The sequence below is a fragment of the Typopeltis vanoorti genome, chromosome 3 (assembly GCF_054136105.1).
Source record: "Typopeltis vanoorti isolate ZY-2024b chromosome 3, IOZ_Tvanoo_1.0, whole genome shotgun sequence".
Lineage (NCBI taxonomy): Eukaryota > Metazoa > Arthropoda > Arachnida > Uropygi > Thelyphonidae > Typopeltis > Typopeltis vanoorti.
The window spans coordinates 106,348,360-106,368,660 of NC_143551.1; the positions used below are offsets into that span (position 1 = coordinate 106,348,360).

Sequence of the window (20,301 nt, forward strand, 5' to 3'; positions counted from 1 at the left end):
GGCCTGAATCCAGCTTGTTCTTCACCACACTTTTCTTCCACAATTCTTCTCAACCGTTTCTCAAGTATACTTGCATAGATCTTACCATGAATACTCAGTAGGGAAATACCTCTGTAATTCTCACATTCAGTTTTATTTCCCTTTTCATATATGGGCACTATTAGAGCTCTACTCCAATCATCAGGAATTCGTCCCTCTGTCCAGACGTTCTGAACTATGCAGTGCAGCCACTGTAAGACTCTTATACCACCATACTTCAGCATTTCTGGTCGAATATCATCTACTCCTGCTGCCTTTCCACATTTCAAGCCTTTGATGGCTTTTTCTACTTCAAGTATGGATATGTATTCCTGACTGCATGCATGGTCAGTGTTTTTTCCACTGTGCTGTCATCACTGCTTGTTTCATTTAGCAGTTTTTCAAAGTAATTACTCCATACTTCAAGGATATCTTTTTCTCCTGTTTTCATTTCACCTTTATCATCTCTAATTCCTTTTACAGCACTCTTTCCTCCATTCCTAAGCTTCTTCAACAACCTCCAGAATATTTTGCCACCTTCTTGATATTTATTTTCTATATTCTTGCCAAAGTCCTCCCATGACTTTTGTTTAGCTAGTTTTACACACTGTTTAGCTTTCTTACATTTGTCTCTGTATTTTGTAAGAGTAAAAGCTGACTTATTTGCCAGGAACTTTTGATATGCTTTCTTCTTTTCCTTCACTGCCTCTTTAACTTCCTGTGTCCACCAGGGAGTTCTGATTTTTTTATCTTTGCACACAACCTCACCACATGCCTCTCTGGCAGAATCAATCAATGTTTCCTTCAGAGTTTGCCACTGAATCTCCAAGGTTTGATTCCTGTTCTCAAACTCTTTCATTTTCTTTTCAATAATATTTCTGTATTTTAGTCTACAGTTTACATCTGAGAGCTGCTCAACTTTTATTCGCTTTAAAACTTTCTTACATGTTATTCTTTTCAATATGAAATTCAATTTTATCCTGCTCAAGACTAAATAGTGATCACTTCCAATTTCAAATCCTCTGTACACTCTGGTGTCCTACACCAGGGAGAAAACATCACTATTAACAATAACATAGTCAATGAGACTTTTCTTATTCCTTGCCTTTTCTCTCCATGTGAATTTGTGCACATTTTTATGTTGGAACATGGTGTTAGTAATAACCAGTCCATGTCCTGAGCAGAAATCCAACAGATATTTGCCATTATTATTAGCTTTGCTCTTTTCTCCAAACTTTCCCAAAATATTTTTGTATGTCTCACAATCATTTCCTATTCTGCTATTTAGATCCCCAACAAGGACTAACTTTTCATTTTTCATTGTGTCAGTTGCTTTTTTTTCTAAAGCATCAAAAAATTCCTCCACTTCTACCTTAGTAGAACCTTCTGTGGGGCCATAGGCACAAATAAGTCTCATTGTCCAGTTTCCCATTCTCATATTTGCCCACATCACTCTAATTGAGACTGCCTGCCATTCAAGAAGATTAGCCTTGTATTTTGTGTTGAATACTATGGCTACTCTTTCTTTTCCTTGATTGTCATTGCCTGAATATAACATCTTGTATTTATTGCTCAGACAGATCTCACCAGTTTTTGTTTTTTTTGTTTCAGTCACCCCTATTATGTCGATCTGGTACTTTTCTATTTCCTCAGCTAGTTCCATTTCTTTGTCATTCAGGCTTCTTATGTTGATAGTACCGATCTTTAACTCTGGTTAAAGATCGGTACTATCAACATGGATCGGTACTATCAACTCTGGTTCCCTGGTGAAAACAACGGGGGCCTTGTTTAACCGGGCGATGCCCCAGCCAGCATGAAATTTTGTCATGCTTTACCATCATTTTTTATTTTGCTTTAACCAATAAGAATACAATTTGGTCGGCTAAATCTCAAATTGCCACCCATCCTCATTCATTCAGTATCCAAGTAGATACTCAACAGGGTGCACCACGAGAAGGTGAGGATTGGACAAAATTGCTTGGGTTCCTTGCTTCATAGATTGAATCAGAACCAGCTCTTTCTAACCAATAGCATTATCTATACTGACTTGCTATGGAAGCTTTTTCTCATTCTTAGATTCGTCTGTTTTCTTTCAGATTCATCTGTTACTATCTGTCCAGTTTTCCCATAACACTTCAGTTCTTCCTAAACATAACCAACTTCATGAAACCACCTAGATCTTTTTTCTTATCATTCAGGAATCAAAGCCTTGCTCTGCTGACCTTTTCTCTGACATTGCACTTAAGTCATCATACCACCATTAACTGTGGGTTTCAATACACAATACAATAATAAAAATTAAAACATAATATATTTATATACTTCATTGCTGATATTTTGCTGGTTTTATACCCAACATCTTCAGAGCACAATCAGTTTCACATATACACATGACAGCAATTAGTTAATAGTGCATACAGTTTTAAAATTGTAACAAACAACACAAAGAATGAAGTTCTAATGGAATCATCTGTTATTGTTGAAAATTTCTGGAATAAACTACATAGACACAGGAATTAAGTAACTAAATTAAGTATTTACAACCTGACATTTTACTAGCTCAAGGTAGCATTATTAAAGGCATTTCTAATATACACTCTCAATGGAGACTAGAATTACAATGGCTTCCAGAACAAGGACAGTCTTGTGCATGGAAAGTGACAGTGGTGCTCTCTACAGTGATGTTTTATGGTTATTGATAATGGTGAGATAAGCTGATGTGCAAAAATTTATGCAGATATACGCTATCATTTCTGTTACATTTTAAAGGGTTTTATAACACAAGAACTGCTTCTAGGAAGTCTCAAGGGATTTAAAATAAGATATGCATAGTAGCTTTGCTTTTTTCACTTGATGGAATGGTTTTCATCTAAGGCATCAGTTCCCAACTGGTGGTATGCGTACATCCTTAGCCTTATAGTGTCGTGTAGTGATTTTCCTTTTCCAACTCATTACCTCATTTCCACTATTTTACATTAAGATAGACACTGAACAGAAGTTAAGTATTTAAAAACAGCCATTTTAAAAACAAGGGATACAATTTATAGAAATGGGTTTAAAAGGGGTACACAAGTGGAAAAAGATTGGGAACCACTGATCTAAGGCATGTTTTGGTTGTCCATATCGAATATACAGGGGGTTCAAAATTCCACGTACAAATTTTGAGGGGAGGTAGAGAACATCAAATCAACCATAATCACATAGGAAAGCATGACTGGAAACGCTACCCGAAAGTGATAGGTGGCGCTCTTCGCCAGTGCTCCAGGCGAGCAATTGGGGCTTCCTCATTCAAGCTTTCAACATTGTATGAAGAACATGCGCCATATTCTGAATGCTGAGATGGCAGACATGCACCTCGTTTACCATATTATCTATCCAACTACTGTTGAACTGTTCATTTATACCTAATAGTTTTTTACACTACTTACTGCCTTGTGTTATTTCTGTATTTTTGTGTGCCTGTTAGTACCTTCCGGTGGTGTTTCCGGTCATGCTTTCCTATGTGAATATGGTTGACTTTGATGTTCTTTATCTCCCCTCAAAGTTTGTACGTGGAATTTTGAACCACCCTGTATAATTCATGTTTTTTTCTTCTGGTAATGGTGGTCTGTCCTGTTTGTCCAAAAGATTGGATCCAACATTGACAGAGGATACTGTAGATATCTAGGAAGGAGAGAGGATTCTGGTGATCCTTAATTTGTCTGAGAAAATAGGAGACTTGATCCAGAAGTTTGTCAACTGTTCTGATTTTGTGTTGTTTTCAAGAGCGAGCCAGTTTATTTATTATGCCTTTGATATAAGGTAAGGAAAAGTTAGAAGGGGGGGGGGGTCTTTTTTAGAACGTTATTGAGTTTTTTGGGATAACCATTCTATTCAAAAAGTGTAAGTAGAGCTTCTTGTTCCAGATGCATTTGTCTGTCCTGAGGACAAAATTTACTTTGCCATCCTAAGGACAGAAGTTACTTAGCCCTGGAGGCTAAACTTTTGAATATTTCAATTTTTGGGGCATGATGGTGATGTGAAGTGGAATGTAAGTTCTGTGTGTGTGGGTTCTGATAAACTGAACATGTGAAAGACCCATCTAGTTGCCTTGTAATGTATCCAAGAAGGGCAGAGCCTAAAAGGGATTTGGGAGTGAATGCTGTTGAGAAATTGTTAAAAGGTGGAAAGAGCTTGTTGGCTATGTTGTCTAGTAGTAAATACATTATCTATATACTTCAGCCATATTTTGGGCTTGATAGGGGCTGATTATGTGCTGATGTTTCATAGGATTCCTGTATAAGTTTGGCAATGGGGGGGGGGGGGGATGATAAGAGGAAAAGGACTGCTTAGTAAACTTTGATGTGTCATCTCTTTTCAGTAATGTTCCAGTGGATGATACACCAAAGCTGCTTTCCAAAATATTCCCTCTGATATTTACATGCTCTCTAAGCACTGCTTTAAATCAGGGTATTTTAGCTGGAATAACCAGCTGTTTAAACAAATTGAAGGTGTAGCAATGGAGCAACGAGTTCCACACTTTCACTCCCCCATTACTTACTTATACCGGAATCCTTTGAAATGCTGGCACTTAATTCAGCCCATTTTCCCCAACCTCAAGCCCAAAGTATAGCGGAGAGATAGCCTACGTATTGATTGCCATTACAATGTTACCTCCATTCAATTTGGACTTTAGAAGTTTTGTAATTCTTTTCTGATATTCAGACTGTTTCCTTTTTTTGATTTCTGAACTCAAAATGTTTTCTTCCTCAAGAATTCCTATGAATTTGTACAGTTCATTCTGGGACAAGTTTTTAATTTTCCTTCCTTCCTTCTGCAAATATGATTCCTTCACGGATGGAAGGAAACTCAACTACGGAGAGTGTTGCATTTAATAAGTCCAAATTCTATACAAATGTCTTCACTGATGATTCAGACCATATTGAACAGTAACTCAATTTCTCTCGATGATTTTCCATACAATTTAAGATCACCCATGAATAACATATGTGATATTTTTTGCATCTTGTTTTGATGTTTGATAAATGAAACTGGTTTTCTTTAGAATTGATATTAGAGGAATCATTGTTAAGATAAACAATAGTAGTGATAGCGAGTCACCTTGGAAAAGTGACCCTCTTGATATTCACTGTATCTAAATGCCACACACTTCAATTAGAAAATGTCTAGAAATTTTTGAGTGAGTAAAAACATCAGAAAATTCCTAACAGCTAACATGACCATGTGAAAAATTCAGCTATTAGTCAACGGAAACATAATAGCTGAAGTTTTCAGATGGTCATGATTGCTGTTAGGAATTTTCGGATGTGATGTTTTTACTCACTAAAAAATTTCTAGACATTTTCTAATTGAAGTGTGTGGCAAGGAGCTGAATGCTTTCTGGTAATTAATCCATACCCACATATAATTATGCTTTTCATCTTTTTGAATTTTTCAAAATCTTTTTTCCAATTAACAACTGGTCTTTTGTTCCTCTGGAATTTCTGCAGTAGACAGAAGTTGTGATAATCTCAATGGTTATGACAGGATCTTCCATCTGTTCAATTATTTTCCATCATCTCTTATCCAGTTAGTGTTTTTGTTATGTTCTTTTGGATTATCCCAGAACTGCTTCCAGAATTTGAGTTTCTTCTGCATTCAGGTGTTCAACGTTGTTTGGGGATTTCCTATCAATATTTTAGTAAAATTGAAATACCGGTTAGTCTCGAACTGAATATTTTACCTGTATTGAGTTATTCTGTTTTCATTGTGATATTCATAGTACACCATCTTTTTTGATGTGGTAACAAGTGTTTGTTTTAATTCTTCTGATACTCATTTTGAGTGCTTTTGTTTCAAGGTTGTTTTCCTTGTTTTATTTTATTTAAATTGCTAACATCTTCTTAAAGTTGGTTTATTTTTGATTCTAAACATTATTTCCATTTTAAGGTGCTTCTTTTTGGTTTATTCATCTGCTTTATTATGTAGCCAAGTTCTTTTATAACTACAATTGCAACATTGCAATTCAGCTGATTTGTTTCTCCAACTGTTGTTTGTAGAAATTGCTTTTGTTGCCAAGTTGGTGTTACTCAATATTGCAGCTAAATCTTGTCTTTAGCTGTTCTTCAGCTTAGGTAGTTGCTATCTTTCTTTGGTGTTCTGCATTTGTTCTATAATCATACATGTCAGTTCTTGTTGTCTAGCATTTAAGTGATCCTCTTGGTTAACATTAGATTATCTGTATTTAAGAAATTTACCTGAACTGTTTCTTCCATGAACCTTGCAGCTGTTTCAAGTTTTTACTGGGCTTCTGTGACAATCTGTCTTTTCATTCTTCAAGTTCAACATCACTGAGAACTTTAGTTCTTACAATAAACCTTTGTTGGTTTATCAATCAAGTGACTGTGGTATCAGGGAATTGCTATTTCCAGATTTCATACATTTCACTTTTGGTATCCTCTTGATGCTAGATCATTTCATAATAAGCTTGCATAATCATCTTGTTTTCTCATATTACTGTTATCATTATCTTCCTGTCAACAATTTTCCTGCATATTAATCTGTTATCTGAAATTATGGTTTTGGCCTTCTAAAATACTATTAATTTCCTTATTCCTATATGGAATAAGGAATCAGTGTGAAGGATGAAGACTAATACCAGTTTAGGTACTGGTCTTTATCCTGGCATGATACACTTTTTTTATGTATTTTATTCTATTTAAATTACCATCACAAAATTCTGATATGTACCCTAAAGGGGTGTATGTACAGAATACTATGAGAGTATCTCATGAAATGCTTACATTATTACTAACATCCTGCAGACCATTTTCATCCAAATTTGTCTCTTATCTGTTGGAACTCCAGTGTTTTCAGATCTTATATTTCAGTCTTCTAAGACACTTCTTATTGCATCAATCTGCCTAGAAGTTGGTCTTCATCTGAGTCTTTTCCTGTAATCCTGGTTTTAAACACTTGTTTGCTAATCTTTCTTCTCCCATTCTGGTTAAGTTACCATACTATCTAAGATTGGCTTTGCTTACACATTCCTGTATGCTAACAATGCATATTCCTTCCTAATATCTTAATTTTTAATATGATTGTTCTATTAATGACATTGTTCAACCCTCACCTTCCAAGAATCCCCCCCCCCCCCCCTAGAACTCTGATATCTGAGATCTCTAGTATTTGATCAACTTTTTTTTCCCCTTTAACATGGCTCTCTGACATTAAAATTGGTTTAAGCACTGTCATGTATATAGCTAGTTTATTATTTGACTAATATCTATCTTATTTTGTATAACTTTATTCGGTTGATTCAACACACACTGTCTTTGCTTATTCTTTTGTTTATTTCCATATTAAACTTGACAGTTTGAATAAAAAGCTGTGCTTTTTATTCAGAATGGTTTTTAGTCAAAATCATTTTCCTGTGCCTCTTTCAGTTCTAACCGCTGACATACAATTCAGATATGTGTTTGCTCACTATAATGTCCTGGTCAGGCCATATAATTGCAGCATTTGAACAGCTTTTTTTTTGAAACCTTATCATGTGCCTTTTTAAAATTTACGAAACTTAAACAGCTCCTTGTTGTCCTCAACTACTTGTCTTAAAGTGAAAATGCTCTCTTGACAATTCCTGTTTGGTTTTACTTCAGCTGAATCTTTTCCACAATGTTTCTTAGCCTCTTCAGAAATTTACTTGTTTAAATCTTACTGGGAATACTCAGTAGGGAAATTTCTCTATAATTGTCACATTCAGTTTTATTTCTCTTTTTTTTTTATAGATGGATACAAATACTATATGATCTCTACTCCAATCATCCAGAATTCAGGTTTCCGATTGCTTTTGCTATCTCAAATATGTACTCCTGATTGCATTCCTCTTGAGCAGTTGCGCCATTTCTTATTTCATTTAGCAGTCTTCCAGGTGATTACCCAGGATGTCTAGAATCTTTTTCTTTAATTTTTGTCATTTTTTTTTCTGTTGTTCTGTGTATTGCATATGTAATCTCTTCCTTCATCCGTTTCACATGTACCTTATTTAATCTTCTGACTCTTCGAATACATTTATCCCTTGCTTTTGCTAGATTGTTCTTAAAAAGCATCCAAGTAGCATTAATCTATAATAAATTTCGTTTAATCCTTTACCCAAGTGTAGGCAAACAAAGTTTGTGCCTGAAGTATCTTCAGGACTGAGGCAACTCTTAGTAAAGGTGGACCAAGCTCTCATTACTCCTTGTCCCAGTATCTCCCATAATGCAAAGCACATCTCCTTGCGGACATGTATAATGCTATACATTAAGGGAAGGGCCACTATCCAGACCGGTGTCGACCTTTATTGAGGTCTCATCAGTGGGAGGCAGACCCAGAAGTGGTGATACTAAGGCAGAAGCAATGGAGAGGTCATATTTACTTATACGAGTTGCCCAAAAGTGTACCACCTTATTATTAATTTACTCTGGATTTAGAGAAAGATGTAAGTTTATTTTCCACTTGGTTAGACTATAATAGAGGTCCACCTTTACTACGAGTTGCCTCAGTCCTGAAGATACTTCCCCTTCCCTTAATGCATAGCAACCATTTCATTTCCCATCCTGTGCTTTGCATTATGGGAAATACTGAGACAAGGAGTGAGAGCTTGGTCCACCTTTACTACGAGTTGCCTCAGTCCTGAAGATACTTCCCCTTCCCTTAATGCATAGCAACCATTTCATTTCCCATCCTGTGCTTTGCATTATGGGAAATACTGAGACAAGGAGTGAGAGCTTGGTCCACCTTTACTACGAGTTGCCTCAGTCCTGAGGATACTCGAGGCGCAAACTTTGTTTGCTTACACTTGGGTAAAGGATTAAACTAAATTTATTATAGTCTAACCAAGTGGAAAATAAACTTCCAATAGCATTAATCTACTTTTCACCCAACTCCTCATTCCATGCTACAGCTTCAAGCTGTCTCTTGCACTTCTCATAATCACAAACCTTGTAGTTCCAGATATACCCTTTCCTCACTGAGGTCCTCGCATGGCTGGCAGCCACTCACGAAATCATTTCATTTCATGGTCATTCTCACCACCTGGAGGGAGATATAACACCTCATTTATAATGACATCCTCTAGTGAGATAATCAAATCCAAGACCCTCATTCCATTGCCCTCTGTTACATACTGTCCAAGGTAGTTGTCCCATCAAAAACTTGAGAAATTCAATTTCTTTACTTCTAGTTGCTATCTCATCATCCCCATTTATATTGTCATAATTAAAATCACCCATAACGATCACCCTTTTCCTATTTATTTGCTGATACATTTCATGTTCACTACCCTCCACATTACCAGGTCTATAACAACATCCAACTAAGTATTTCATTCTTTTCGTCTCTATCTCACACCATACTGCCTCAGAACCACTGCCACTATTTCCCCCTTGCATCTTGATCTTGTATAGACATAACTATTTTTCTATCATCAATACCACTCCACCTCCCATTTTTTCTTTTTTCTTTCTTCACAAAAAAACATTATACCCTTCCATGTGTATTCCCTGTCTGGACGTCATCTTCATCTAATCATTTTTGAATGAATGAAGTCGATCAATGCAACCATTTCATCTCCCTTGTTTCTGATACTTCTAGCATTTGTATACAAACATAACAGCTTATTCTTGGATCTGTAACAAGTTTCACTCATAACACTTATTTGATGTGACTTCTGCATACCTTCTTCGCGCCATTATTTTACTTCCTTATCCATCCCAGAACCTTCTTCAAATCCAACTACTCTCTCTCTCTACATCTCAGTCCATCCCATTCCCTTCTTGTCTATAGACACATTCGTTTCCTCTTTTAGCATCAACCTTTTTCACACTGTGTTCTCCTGTCCATCCTGAGTCTTCCCATTTTCCCATTTATCTTGTGCAAGATAAATGGGAAAATGGGAACGGAAAACATTCATGCTACCCACTTCTCCATTCATAAACACCACCACTTCAGTCTCTTCTTCCTTACTTTTCCTGCTCTTTCACATTGCTTCTTTCTTGCTCAGATTTATTCTCTGCAGTCATTACTCTCCCTATCAGCAGTGGTCTCGCTAAATGACTCCCAACTCCATGCTATTCAAATGAAGTCCATCACTCTTATACAGTTCAATTCATCCTTCAATCTCATCCCTTATACTAACAAACTGCACTCCATACAGTAGTGAATCTTATCTTCAAAAAGTCTTAATGCAATAAGTGCCCTAAGCCTTGGCCACAATTTTGCCAACCCACTGAAAGAAGTGCCATTGCTAGACATAATATACAACATAGAATGTGAGATTTGTTTCTTAACTCCAAAACCAACAACATCAGACTTGATGTTGCCAATATCCTCTCCCAGTTGTCGCCTCCAAAATTAATTTAACTTCTGGTCAACTCACTACTCTCACAAATTTACAGAAAGATAAAAGTATTCTCATCATGATGAGAATACTTTTATCTTTCTGTAAATTTGTAAATTTGTAAATGTGTAAAGTATTCTCATCAGCACTGTCATGTATATAGCTAGTTTATTATTTGACTAATATCTATCTTATTTTGTATAACTTTATTCGGTTGATTCAGAGCGGATAATGGTAATGCCACAGCCTCCTTAATTCCATGAAATATAATTGAAAAATGGATATCATTCTTGAAGATCACATTACCTACATCCCACTGATCATGATTCCACAGAAACAGAAGTTAAAAAAAATTCAAAAAATTACTTAAAAAAGTATCTTCTTGGCCGCCAGATATTACAATAAAACTCAAACCCTTCAGTTCTCGTTCCCCCCCCCCCCCAAGACCTATAGTAGATGCCACTGATGCTCCATGCTATAAATTGTCAAAACAGCTGGCTAACTCTCTTACTCCCCCCCCTTTCCCTCACTGCATACTGTATAAAAACTACTCATTTTAAAACTTTGAATGAAAATCTAACTTTAAATAATACAGATATATTGATAAGCTTTGACATCACCTCACTGTTTAACAATATTCCCTTAAATGACAAATGACACCTTAACACTCTTAAAAAACGTTTTTCCTTTGGATATCTTAGATCTCTTTTGATTCGCCATCAGTTCTTGTTATTTTTCTTTGAAGAATGAAATTTCAAACAGAGTGAACCACTATGGGTCCCCCCCCCCTTGCCAATTTTTACATGGAAAATCTTGAAAAACAACCCCCCCCCCTCCTCAAACCTTCTGTATGGCTAAAATATGTCGATAATGTGTTCTCTATTTGGCCTCATAACCCAGACACATATAATCTACATCCCAGAATACAGTTTACAACGGAAAAGGAAAATAACAATAATTTATCCTTTTTATAGATACCTTAGTAACATGCCTTCCTAATGGTAACCTTTCCTCTACTGTACTGTATATAGAAAACCCACTCACATGGACATATATGTTCACGAACTTTCCCACCACCACCCCTCTTAACAATATGGCATTATTAAAACTCTAATCAATAGAGCCTGTAGTCTTTGCTCCAGTGGAACCTCTATTTCAACTGAACCCAACCACATACACAACACCTTCCTTTCCAATGGCTACAGTGATTACAGAATTTAAAAAAATAGTCAGTTCCTCCCCCATTCCCTAGCCATCTCTTGAGAAGGACTTCAGAAATGCCATCACCATCAACTACATCTGTGGCACATCAGAAAAAATAGTCAGGTCTTTAAAAAAAAGTACCTCTGTAGCCCCACCAAAACTGGCTACCTTTATCTGTTCTACCAAAGATCAATTCCCTTCTCTTTCAGTGCATGGAGTATATAAAGTACCCTTGTTCCTGCAGGTTGACTTATTTCAGACAAACAGGTAGATCAGCAACTATCCATTTAGAAGAACAAAAATCATACATCTGCATTCTTGACTATAGGCAATCTGGCCTTGCAGACCATGTTTTGGATATAACCCACAGGATTTCCTGGAAGAAAACCACCATGCTCCACCATACTAAATTCAAAAAGGAAAGACTGTTTTTAGAATCTGCAGTGGCACTCAGAAATCAATCAAATTTAAATAAATACGGATGCATAAAACTTCCCCAAATTGGGAAAACAATAATTGTCAGAAGTCGTACTTTACATCCTAGGCCACCTACAAATGCCCATAGAGGGTACACTACCTAGATAAGACTTTAGTCACCCATGGGTTTCTTTTAGTGTGTGTGTTACAAGAGTTCTTTGTAATTCCTGAACATGACTCAGTGACTGAGATGAAATCTTGGAAGTATGAAAATTAGTTTTTAATCCTTTCCTAGTGCTGTAAATATTCCATTAAACCTCCAACATGATGTCCTCCCAACACTTAAGCCTTAACACATGGATAGCTTCTTATGCTTATTGCTATCATCATAAGAACTCATTTATATACCTATTACTCTTAAGCAACCTCTGGTGCCCTATCTAGAGGGTGCACTAACATACTAACATATGAGATATATTAATATATATTTAATAAATGTAAGAAATATATTAAATGTGTTAATTTTTTTGCAGTGCCTTTCTTTTTGTTATTCACAGATATAATAGTATTTTTATGTATTCAATAATATTTATTGTTTTAATTTTATTATATATTTACAGTGGTAACAAATTATAAACCTATTTAAAAACATTTTGTTAAAATTATTAATTTTTTTAAGATGATATTAAATGAAAGCATTCTGTACCTTGGGGTGCTTAAGGGTCAAGGCTAGATAACAGGGCAGAAGACCTCCACATGGGTTTTTGGGGAATGTGGAGAACTGACCAGTGCTTCTGTTATGATGTCCAGTCCTCTCCTTCTCATGGTATACCCTGTTGGGTATCTACCTAGATACTGAATGAACGAGGATGGGCTGGCAATTTGGGATTTAGCCAACCAAGTTGCATTTTTAGTGGCTTAAACCATAACTCAAAATGATGGTACAACATGACGGAAGTTCATGCTGGCTGGGGCATCTCCTTGTTAAACAAGACCCTCATTGTTTTCATCAGGGAACCAGGGTGAACAGCAAAAAAAGTCAGCTACTGGAATCCCAAACCCCCCAACTCAACATCAGCAGAGATCAAAATTGGTGCCATTGACATAAGACGCATCAATGGAAAAGAAAAGGAACTTGCAGAAGAAATGGATGAATACCAGATCAACATAATAGCTGTTACCAAAACAAAGAAGACAAAAACAGGTGAGATCTTTCTAAGCAATAAATACAAGATGTTATATTCAGGAAATAACAGTCAGGGAAAAGAAGGAGTAGCTATAATAATAAACACCAAATATGAGGATAATCTTCAATGATAGGCGGCATCAAGTAGAGTGATGTGGGCTAATATCAGAATGGGGAAAACTGGACAATGAGACTTATTTGTGTTTATGGTCCCACTGAGGGTTCTAATAAGGAAGAGGTGATGGAATTTTTCAAGGTATTAGAGAAGGCATCTGATACAGTAAAAAAGGAAAAGTTAGTCCTTGTTGGAGATCTAAACAGCAGAGTAGGAAATGATTACCAGACATTAAGACTGTTTAGGGAAAATTTGGAAAAAAGAGCAAAGCTAATAATAATGGTAAGTACCTGCTAGAGTTCTGCTCAGGACATGGACTAGTTATTACTAACACCATGTTCCAACATAAAAATGTGCACAAATTCACATGGAGAGAAGCAGCAGCAAGGCATAAGAAAAGTCTCCCTGACTATGTTATTGTTGACAATGATGTTTACCCACAAGTACAGAGGATTTGAAATAGGAAGTGATCAGAATATGGAATAACTTAGCTAATTTAGATTAAATGGAAACTTTTAAAAATGTATGCCTTATTCTTAGAGTGTGTAAGTGTTAATAAATTTAATCTTAAAACATTTAATATGCCAAGTGAATATTTTTGTATTTGTTTCAGTGTAACTCTCTGTGCTCTGCAAGAATTTTCTCAGCCTCTTACCACTGACTTTCTTGGAGATGCATCTTTTGATGAACAGGTAGTTTAAACATATATATATATTTATATATATGTGTATATATATATATTTTTTCCCCCCAAGATTCATTGTGGATTAGAAGGCAAATATTAATTGAGTTTCCTTTCTTTAAATGATTGGTGTGAGCATTTGTTTTTGGTCTTTATTATAACAGATTTGTGGAATCAGCTATAACGATCAGAACATATTGAGAATTTCTTTATCATCCTTAAAATTAGTAACTTGACATTTTATCCTTTATAAAGATTGTTTGGGATATATATATATACATATACACAAGTTACTAAAACATTTCACTATGGTTAAATACAATTAGACTGAACTAATCTTAACTTTCCTAATCTCTCTCTCACACACACACACACAGGCCACTGAATTAAAAACCTTTCTGCAGATATACGTAAATGTCACTTATGCAGCATATATGCAAAATACTTGGTCATGTGCATCACCACATGTTCTGGGCTATTTAAAAATGGTACTGGTCAGTAATTGTCAATAGGGTTGATCACAATGGGAAAAACAAAGGATCCTTGAATTTGATAAAATGCTTATTGCGAGTGCCTGTCTGATTGGAGCCATGATTTTGGAAACAGCAGAGCATATTGATTTCTCAGAAAGGTGGGATATCCTGGGTGTTTAATCAGTGGAAAAATAACTTAAATTGCTTGTCTAAGAGGTGTAAGTGTGTCAGGAATGAGATTGCCGTCATCTGAGAAGGCTTGTATGGACAAACAAAACTTCCTGTGCACAGCAATTGACCGAAGCATTTAACAAAGGCTGATCTTGACTCATATTTCACTAAACTATCTGCAGGGAAATGAAGAGGATCAGTATTGGCAATCACATCCCTATACATAAAATAAAAATTCCTAATTCAGTGGCCAGTGTGTGTCTAATGTCAAAATAATGAAATGAAAAAGCTTATGATTGGAGATTCTACTCCTTTCTCTCTCTCTTTCTCTCTCTTTCTCATTGTGAAATCATTAAACTGGAATTTCCTAGAATCCTGTTTTTATAATATCATATCAGTATCATTAAGGAGTGTTAGATTTTCAATTTAATTTCAAATTAAGGAGTGATAGATTTTCAAATTAACTTGTTTGAAATTACCTAGAATTCTATTTCATTATCTATTTCTTGTACTATTCTTGTTATTTAAATGTCATCTGGATATTGAGTTCTGAAATGGATTGCTAGCCTAGACCTCTGTTGTTAACATTAATTGGAAAAAAAAAAAAAAAAAAAAGAAAAGAAAAGAAAATGGTAATAGCTATATTCTGTTATTCTACCAGAAACGAAACTGAGATCCTATTTATACAGATGATGATGATGTCCGAATAGGAGAAATGAGGCTTCTACCTTGTTTGTTCTTAGCTGAGGACTGACTATCTTGATGATCTGAATAATAGGTTCTTGGAGTTGAATGTGTTTGACAAAAATTCATGAATTTATTATAACTAATTAATAACAGAATCACTTATGTTAATTTAAATCTTTTTATTTGTAGAATTTTTGGCTATGTTTCATAGCTATTTTCAATATGATTATAGGAAAACAATTACATAAAAAAAAGAGAACATCAATTCATTTGAAAGTGTATGATATTATATGCATTGTTGGCTGCAGGAGAATAACTCCATCTCCATTAATAAATATCTAGAAATAATTACAATAAAATAAATTAGTTAATAAAATATTTTAAATATAATCAGTTAATTACAATTTATTGAACACATTAATGGTGAATAGTAGTCAGTATTACTTCCCAAAATAGAAAATTCAAGGCAGTCATTTTGTTAAGGTTTGGATTGTGAATGTGTGCTTCACAGTTTTATTTGTACAGCCTTTCGAGAAGAAAATAACTTTTATGTAACATTAGTTTTGTTCCACTGAATTCTGCATTTTCTAAACCAGATTTATTGGGTTCTTTAAGTGAAATATATTCTTGTTCTTCAGGACAAATTTGTGTAGATTGGCCAGTCTGTCCATGATGATATATACCACAAGAGCAGGGGACCTCTGTAAACTACAGGATAAAAAAGAGGAGGATATTTGTCTTTAGGAGAGATAAGGAAGGTAGTAAGTTTACTAACTAGACAGAAAGAGACTTATAAGTCAATCTGTCTAAGTAGTTAAAGGTTTTTGTATTCTGTTTACTTCTTCTTTCTTCTTAAGGCACATTGAGATGACAGTTATAAAAAAATTCTGTTTACTTCTTCTTTCTTCTTAAGGCACAGTAAGATGACAGCCATAATTAATTACTGATTATTTTATCAATAGTTTTGTATTGCAGCCATTAAATTTTGTAAATTGTATTGTAAACTATCAATAAAATGATCAATAATTATGGCCATCTCAAGAAGAAGTTACTAGAATTTGTATTCCATATGTTAAAGGACTTTCAAAAAAAATAATAAATAAATAAAAATAGCAAGACCTACTTTGACAGCTTGACTACAATCTCTTTTGATCCAGTTAGTAAATGTGGTACCTTCTTATCTCTCCTAAAGACAAATATACTGCTTTTTCTTATCCTGGAGTTAATGGAATCCCCTGCTCCTGTGGCTTATGTTATTATGAACAGACTGGTCATTCTACACAAATTCATATTGAAGAACATCAAGAATATATATTTCACTTAAAGAACCCATTAAATCTGGTTTGGCAAACTATGCATTAGGTACGAAACACAGAATTCATTGGAACTAAACCAAAGTGTTATATAAAAGTTATTTTCTTTGGAAAGACTATTCAAAGAAAGCTGTGAAGCACAAATTAACAATCCAAACCTTAACAAAAACTATTGCCTTAAACTTTCTCAATTTTGAGACGTTATACTGACTAATACTCGCCATTCATGTGTTCCGTAAATTGTATTTAATGAATTGTATATATTTAAAAATATTTTATTAACTAATTTATTGAGATAGTTATTCTCCTGCAGCCAATAGTGCATATAATATCATGTGCTTTCAGTTGAATTGTTTTCCTATAATCATATTGAAGATGGCTATGAAACATAGCCACAAATTTTTCAAATTAAAAGATTTAACATAAGTTATTCTGTTATTAATTAGTTATAATGAATTCTTTCACTTATTTCTCAATTTTTAGATCAGTTTAGATCAAAAATTCATGAAGTTTATACTGTCATTTCTGTTGTTGATGATGATCTGTTTCTTTAAATTTTCTTTGCGACAATGTTATACAGAGATGTAGTAGTTCAGCAGCTTTTCTGTAAAATGTATGTTTGTAGTGTATGAATGTAAAAACACAGCTTGCACATGATGGATCAAATGTCATATTTATATTCCTTTTTTCTGATGTATGTTGAGTGTTCAGTTTCAGCTTTGTATGATAGGCTGCACATAGACACATCTATTTAGGTATTCTACTGATTAGAAAGAGCTTAGAACAGCTGAATGTGGCCTTAATTTCATAGAGGGTTTAAAAGTGATTTTAATGTTATTTTAGCAGCATCCTACTTGGGTGCTGCTAAAATACAAGGGTGGTCTGAAAGGTTCTCGGCCTAACAAGGAAAAAACGAATTTATAGTTTCATTCATAAATCCTAAAACGTTTGCTAGCTACACTTTTATACAATTTCTAGAAGTGAGCCCCCAAGTCTTCTCCTTTTCTGCTATGTATTGTAAAAAAAAGTCTCTGGTGTCTGTCTTATGAAATCCCTTTAAGTAGTTTTTGAAACCCACAAATGTTTAATCTATTCTCATAGGGAGCATTCTATAGACTTGCTACTCTCTTGGTCTCTCACCTCTGGATCCTCTTCACCACTTCTTCATTTAACCACAGTCCAGGTATCCAGACCTTTGTGCAGTAGTTCAGATGTGATCTTATTAAAACCTTTTGAAGGGGAATAATAACTACTTATCCCTGCTTGTCCGTGCAAGTTCTTCAGCAGTCACATAATGTGCTGTAATGTGCTGTTTTGGCCTCCTTTGCAATATGCCCTCTTAAGTTCAACTCCCTAACCCCCAAATCCTTGATCTTGTCAATATATTACACAGCTTGTGATCTCTTGTTTCCAAAATGCATGATCTTACATATCTGCCCATCAGCCACCCTCTCATACAAATCACTAGCTTTATATCCATCACTATTTGCTCCAGTGTGAAAGTCTGTTACATGCAAAGTCTTTGTGAGGTCCAGCTGAATCACTGAGTAGCCATTTCCTTTAATACTCAGTTATCACTTTATTATGAAAAGTAAACAGATTACTAAATCATGGCTTACCCTTCACAAAACCATGTTGTCCCTCTAAAGTATCATATACCTACCTAGTGTTTAATTCTGTCTTTCACCAACTTCTCAAGTACCTTAACCATCACTCCTGAAATATAAATGATTGGCTTATGATTTGCAACTTAATTGTTTTGGATCCTCCTTTATGCAGTGGAAGTATTTTACTCTGTTTGTTCCTTTGGCACCTTCCCAGAAACGAGGCTTAAATTAAACAGCTTGATCTGAGAACTGCTAATTCCTTGCATGTTATAATACAATGGAGGGCTAATATACCATCTATTCCCATGGCTGGATTTACATTAAGATTCTGCAATATATCCATAAGTATCTCCAATTCATTGAAAACATTAGCAATTTCCTTCCCCCATTCTGTTCTTTAAAAATATATATCCCTTACATTCCATCCTTATGACTGTATCATCATCATTCAACTAGGTCTCACTAATTGTTATAACTTTTGGTCAGGTTGAACTAACTAATGCCAAAATTTTTCACCCTACTTCTGAATACTTCTGGCATTAGTATACATAAGCTGCAATCCCCTTTCATCCTACAACCTCACTTACACCTGCTGTCAATATTATTTTTATTTTATTTTATTTTTTCTTTTAAATATCACTCCCTCACAAGAAATCACAAGGTCTATAGCAAATAAAGGACATGTGGACTGTGATCAAGAGCAAAATAATCTGTAGATATTCTTGAAGAGCTGGAATTTGTAGTCCTTGAGAAATGTTTCATGGGGAAGGCTGTTCCACAGAACTGAAATAGATCAATAAAAGAAGACTCTAAATAAGTGGTTCATTAATTCTGCCATTCAACTCCAAAAGGATGTTGGGCAGCTGTTGCTTGTGTTCTTGTGGTTTAGCAAGAACACAAGCAACTTTGCTAGTTTTGCTGAATAGTGGCCATGGAATCATTAGTAGGTTTAATGGAATAAATACAGCACAGAGGAACAATAGAATATAACTTTATTGAATTTTATATTTCATCTATGTCACAGAGACATCAATAGGGATATAATCTCAAATTTGCATATGCAAACACAAAAACACCCTAATACTGAATGAAAAATGATGGGTTGGCAATTTGCAATTTAGCTGACCAAATTGTATTGGGTTAAACCACAATGTAAAATGATAGTGCAATTTCATGCTGGCATGGAGTTGCCTGCTTAAACAAAGTCCCCATTATTTTCATCAGGGAAAAAGTGTGAATAGTGCAAAGACAGCTACTGTAACAAATCCTGGAACACATAAAAACTCAACATAAGCAGAGTCCAAGATCGGTACTGTCAACATAAGACGTATCAATAGAAAAGAAATGGTACTAGCAGCAGAAATGGATAAGTAACAGATTGCATAATAGGTGTAACTGAAACAAAGAAGACAAAAACAGGTGAGATCATTCTGAGGAACAAATGCAAAATGTTATATTCCAACAATAACAATCAGGCAAAAGAGGAAGTAGCTATAATATTCAACACTAAATATGAGTATAATTTTCTTGAATGGCAGGTAGACTGATGTGAGCAAATATCAGAATGGGGAAATTGACAGTGAACTTATTTGTACTTGTGGTCTCACAGGATTCTACTAAGGAAGAAATGGAAGAAATTTTTGAGCCATTAGAGAAGGATGCAACTTGAAAAGTGATGTTCCCTCACTGACTCAGGACAGAAGAGTATACAGAGAATTTGAAATCATAAGTGATCATTGTTCATTTATGAGCAGAATAAAATTGAATTTCATATTGAAAAGAAGATTGTGTAAGAAAATTTTTAAATAAATGAATGTTGAGTAGCTTTCAGAAGTGAACTGCAGACTCAAATACACAAACATCATTCAAGAAAATTCTTGAAAACAAGAACCAAACCTTGGAGGTTCAGTGGCAAATCATGAAGAAAACATGGAGAATGGTTCATGAGTTGAATGCATTGCCTGAATGTTTTATGAATGTAAACACATTGAATCCATATTATTAACCATATTATTCAGTTTAAGGCACAGTTGGATAAGCTTTGTGTGTCATGCTATGTACCTCCCATGATG

The 20,301-nt window shown here is 35.0% G+C and overlaps 1 protein-coding gene across 2 annotated transcripts in view; it reads left to right on the plus strand.

The window, feature by feature from the left end:
• Positions 1 to 20,301, plus strand: part of spg (dedicator of cytokinesis spg) — an 869,351-nt gene that overhangs the window by 488,774 nt on the left and 360,276 nt on the right. For both annotated transcript variants that reach the window (XM_090390789.1, XM_090390790.1), the window contains one exon: positions 13,910 to 13,988. In XM_090390789.1, the coding sequence (XP_090246915.1) occupies positions 13,910 to 13,988 (79 nt within the window). The remainder of the gene's footprint in view (positions 1 to 13,909; positions 13,989 to 20,301) is intronic.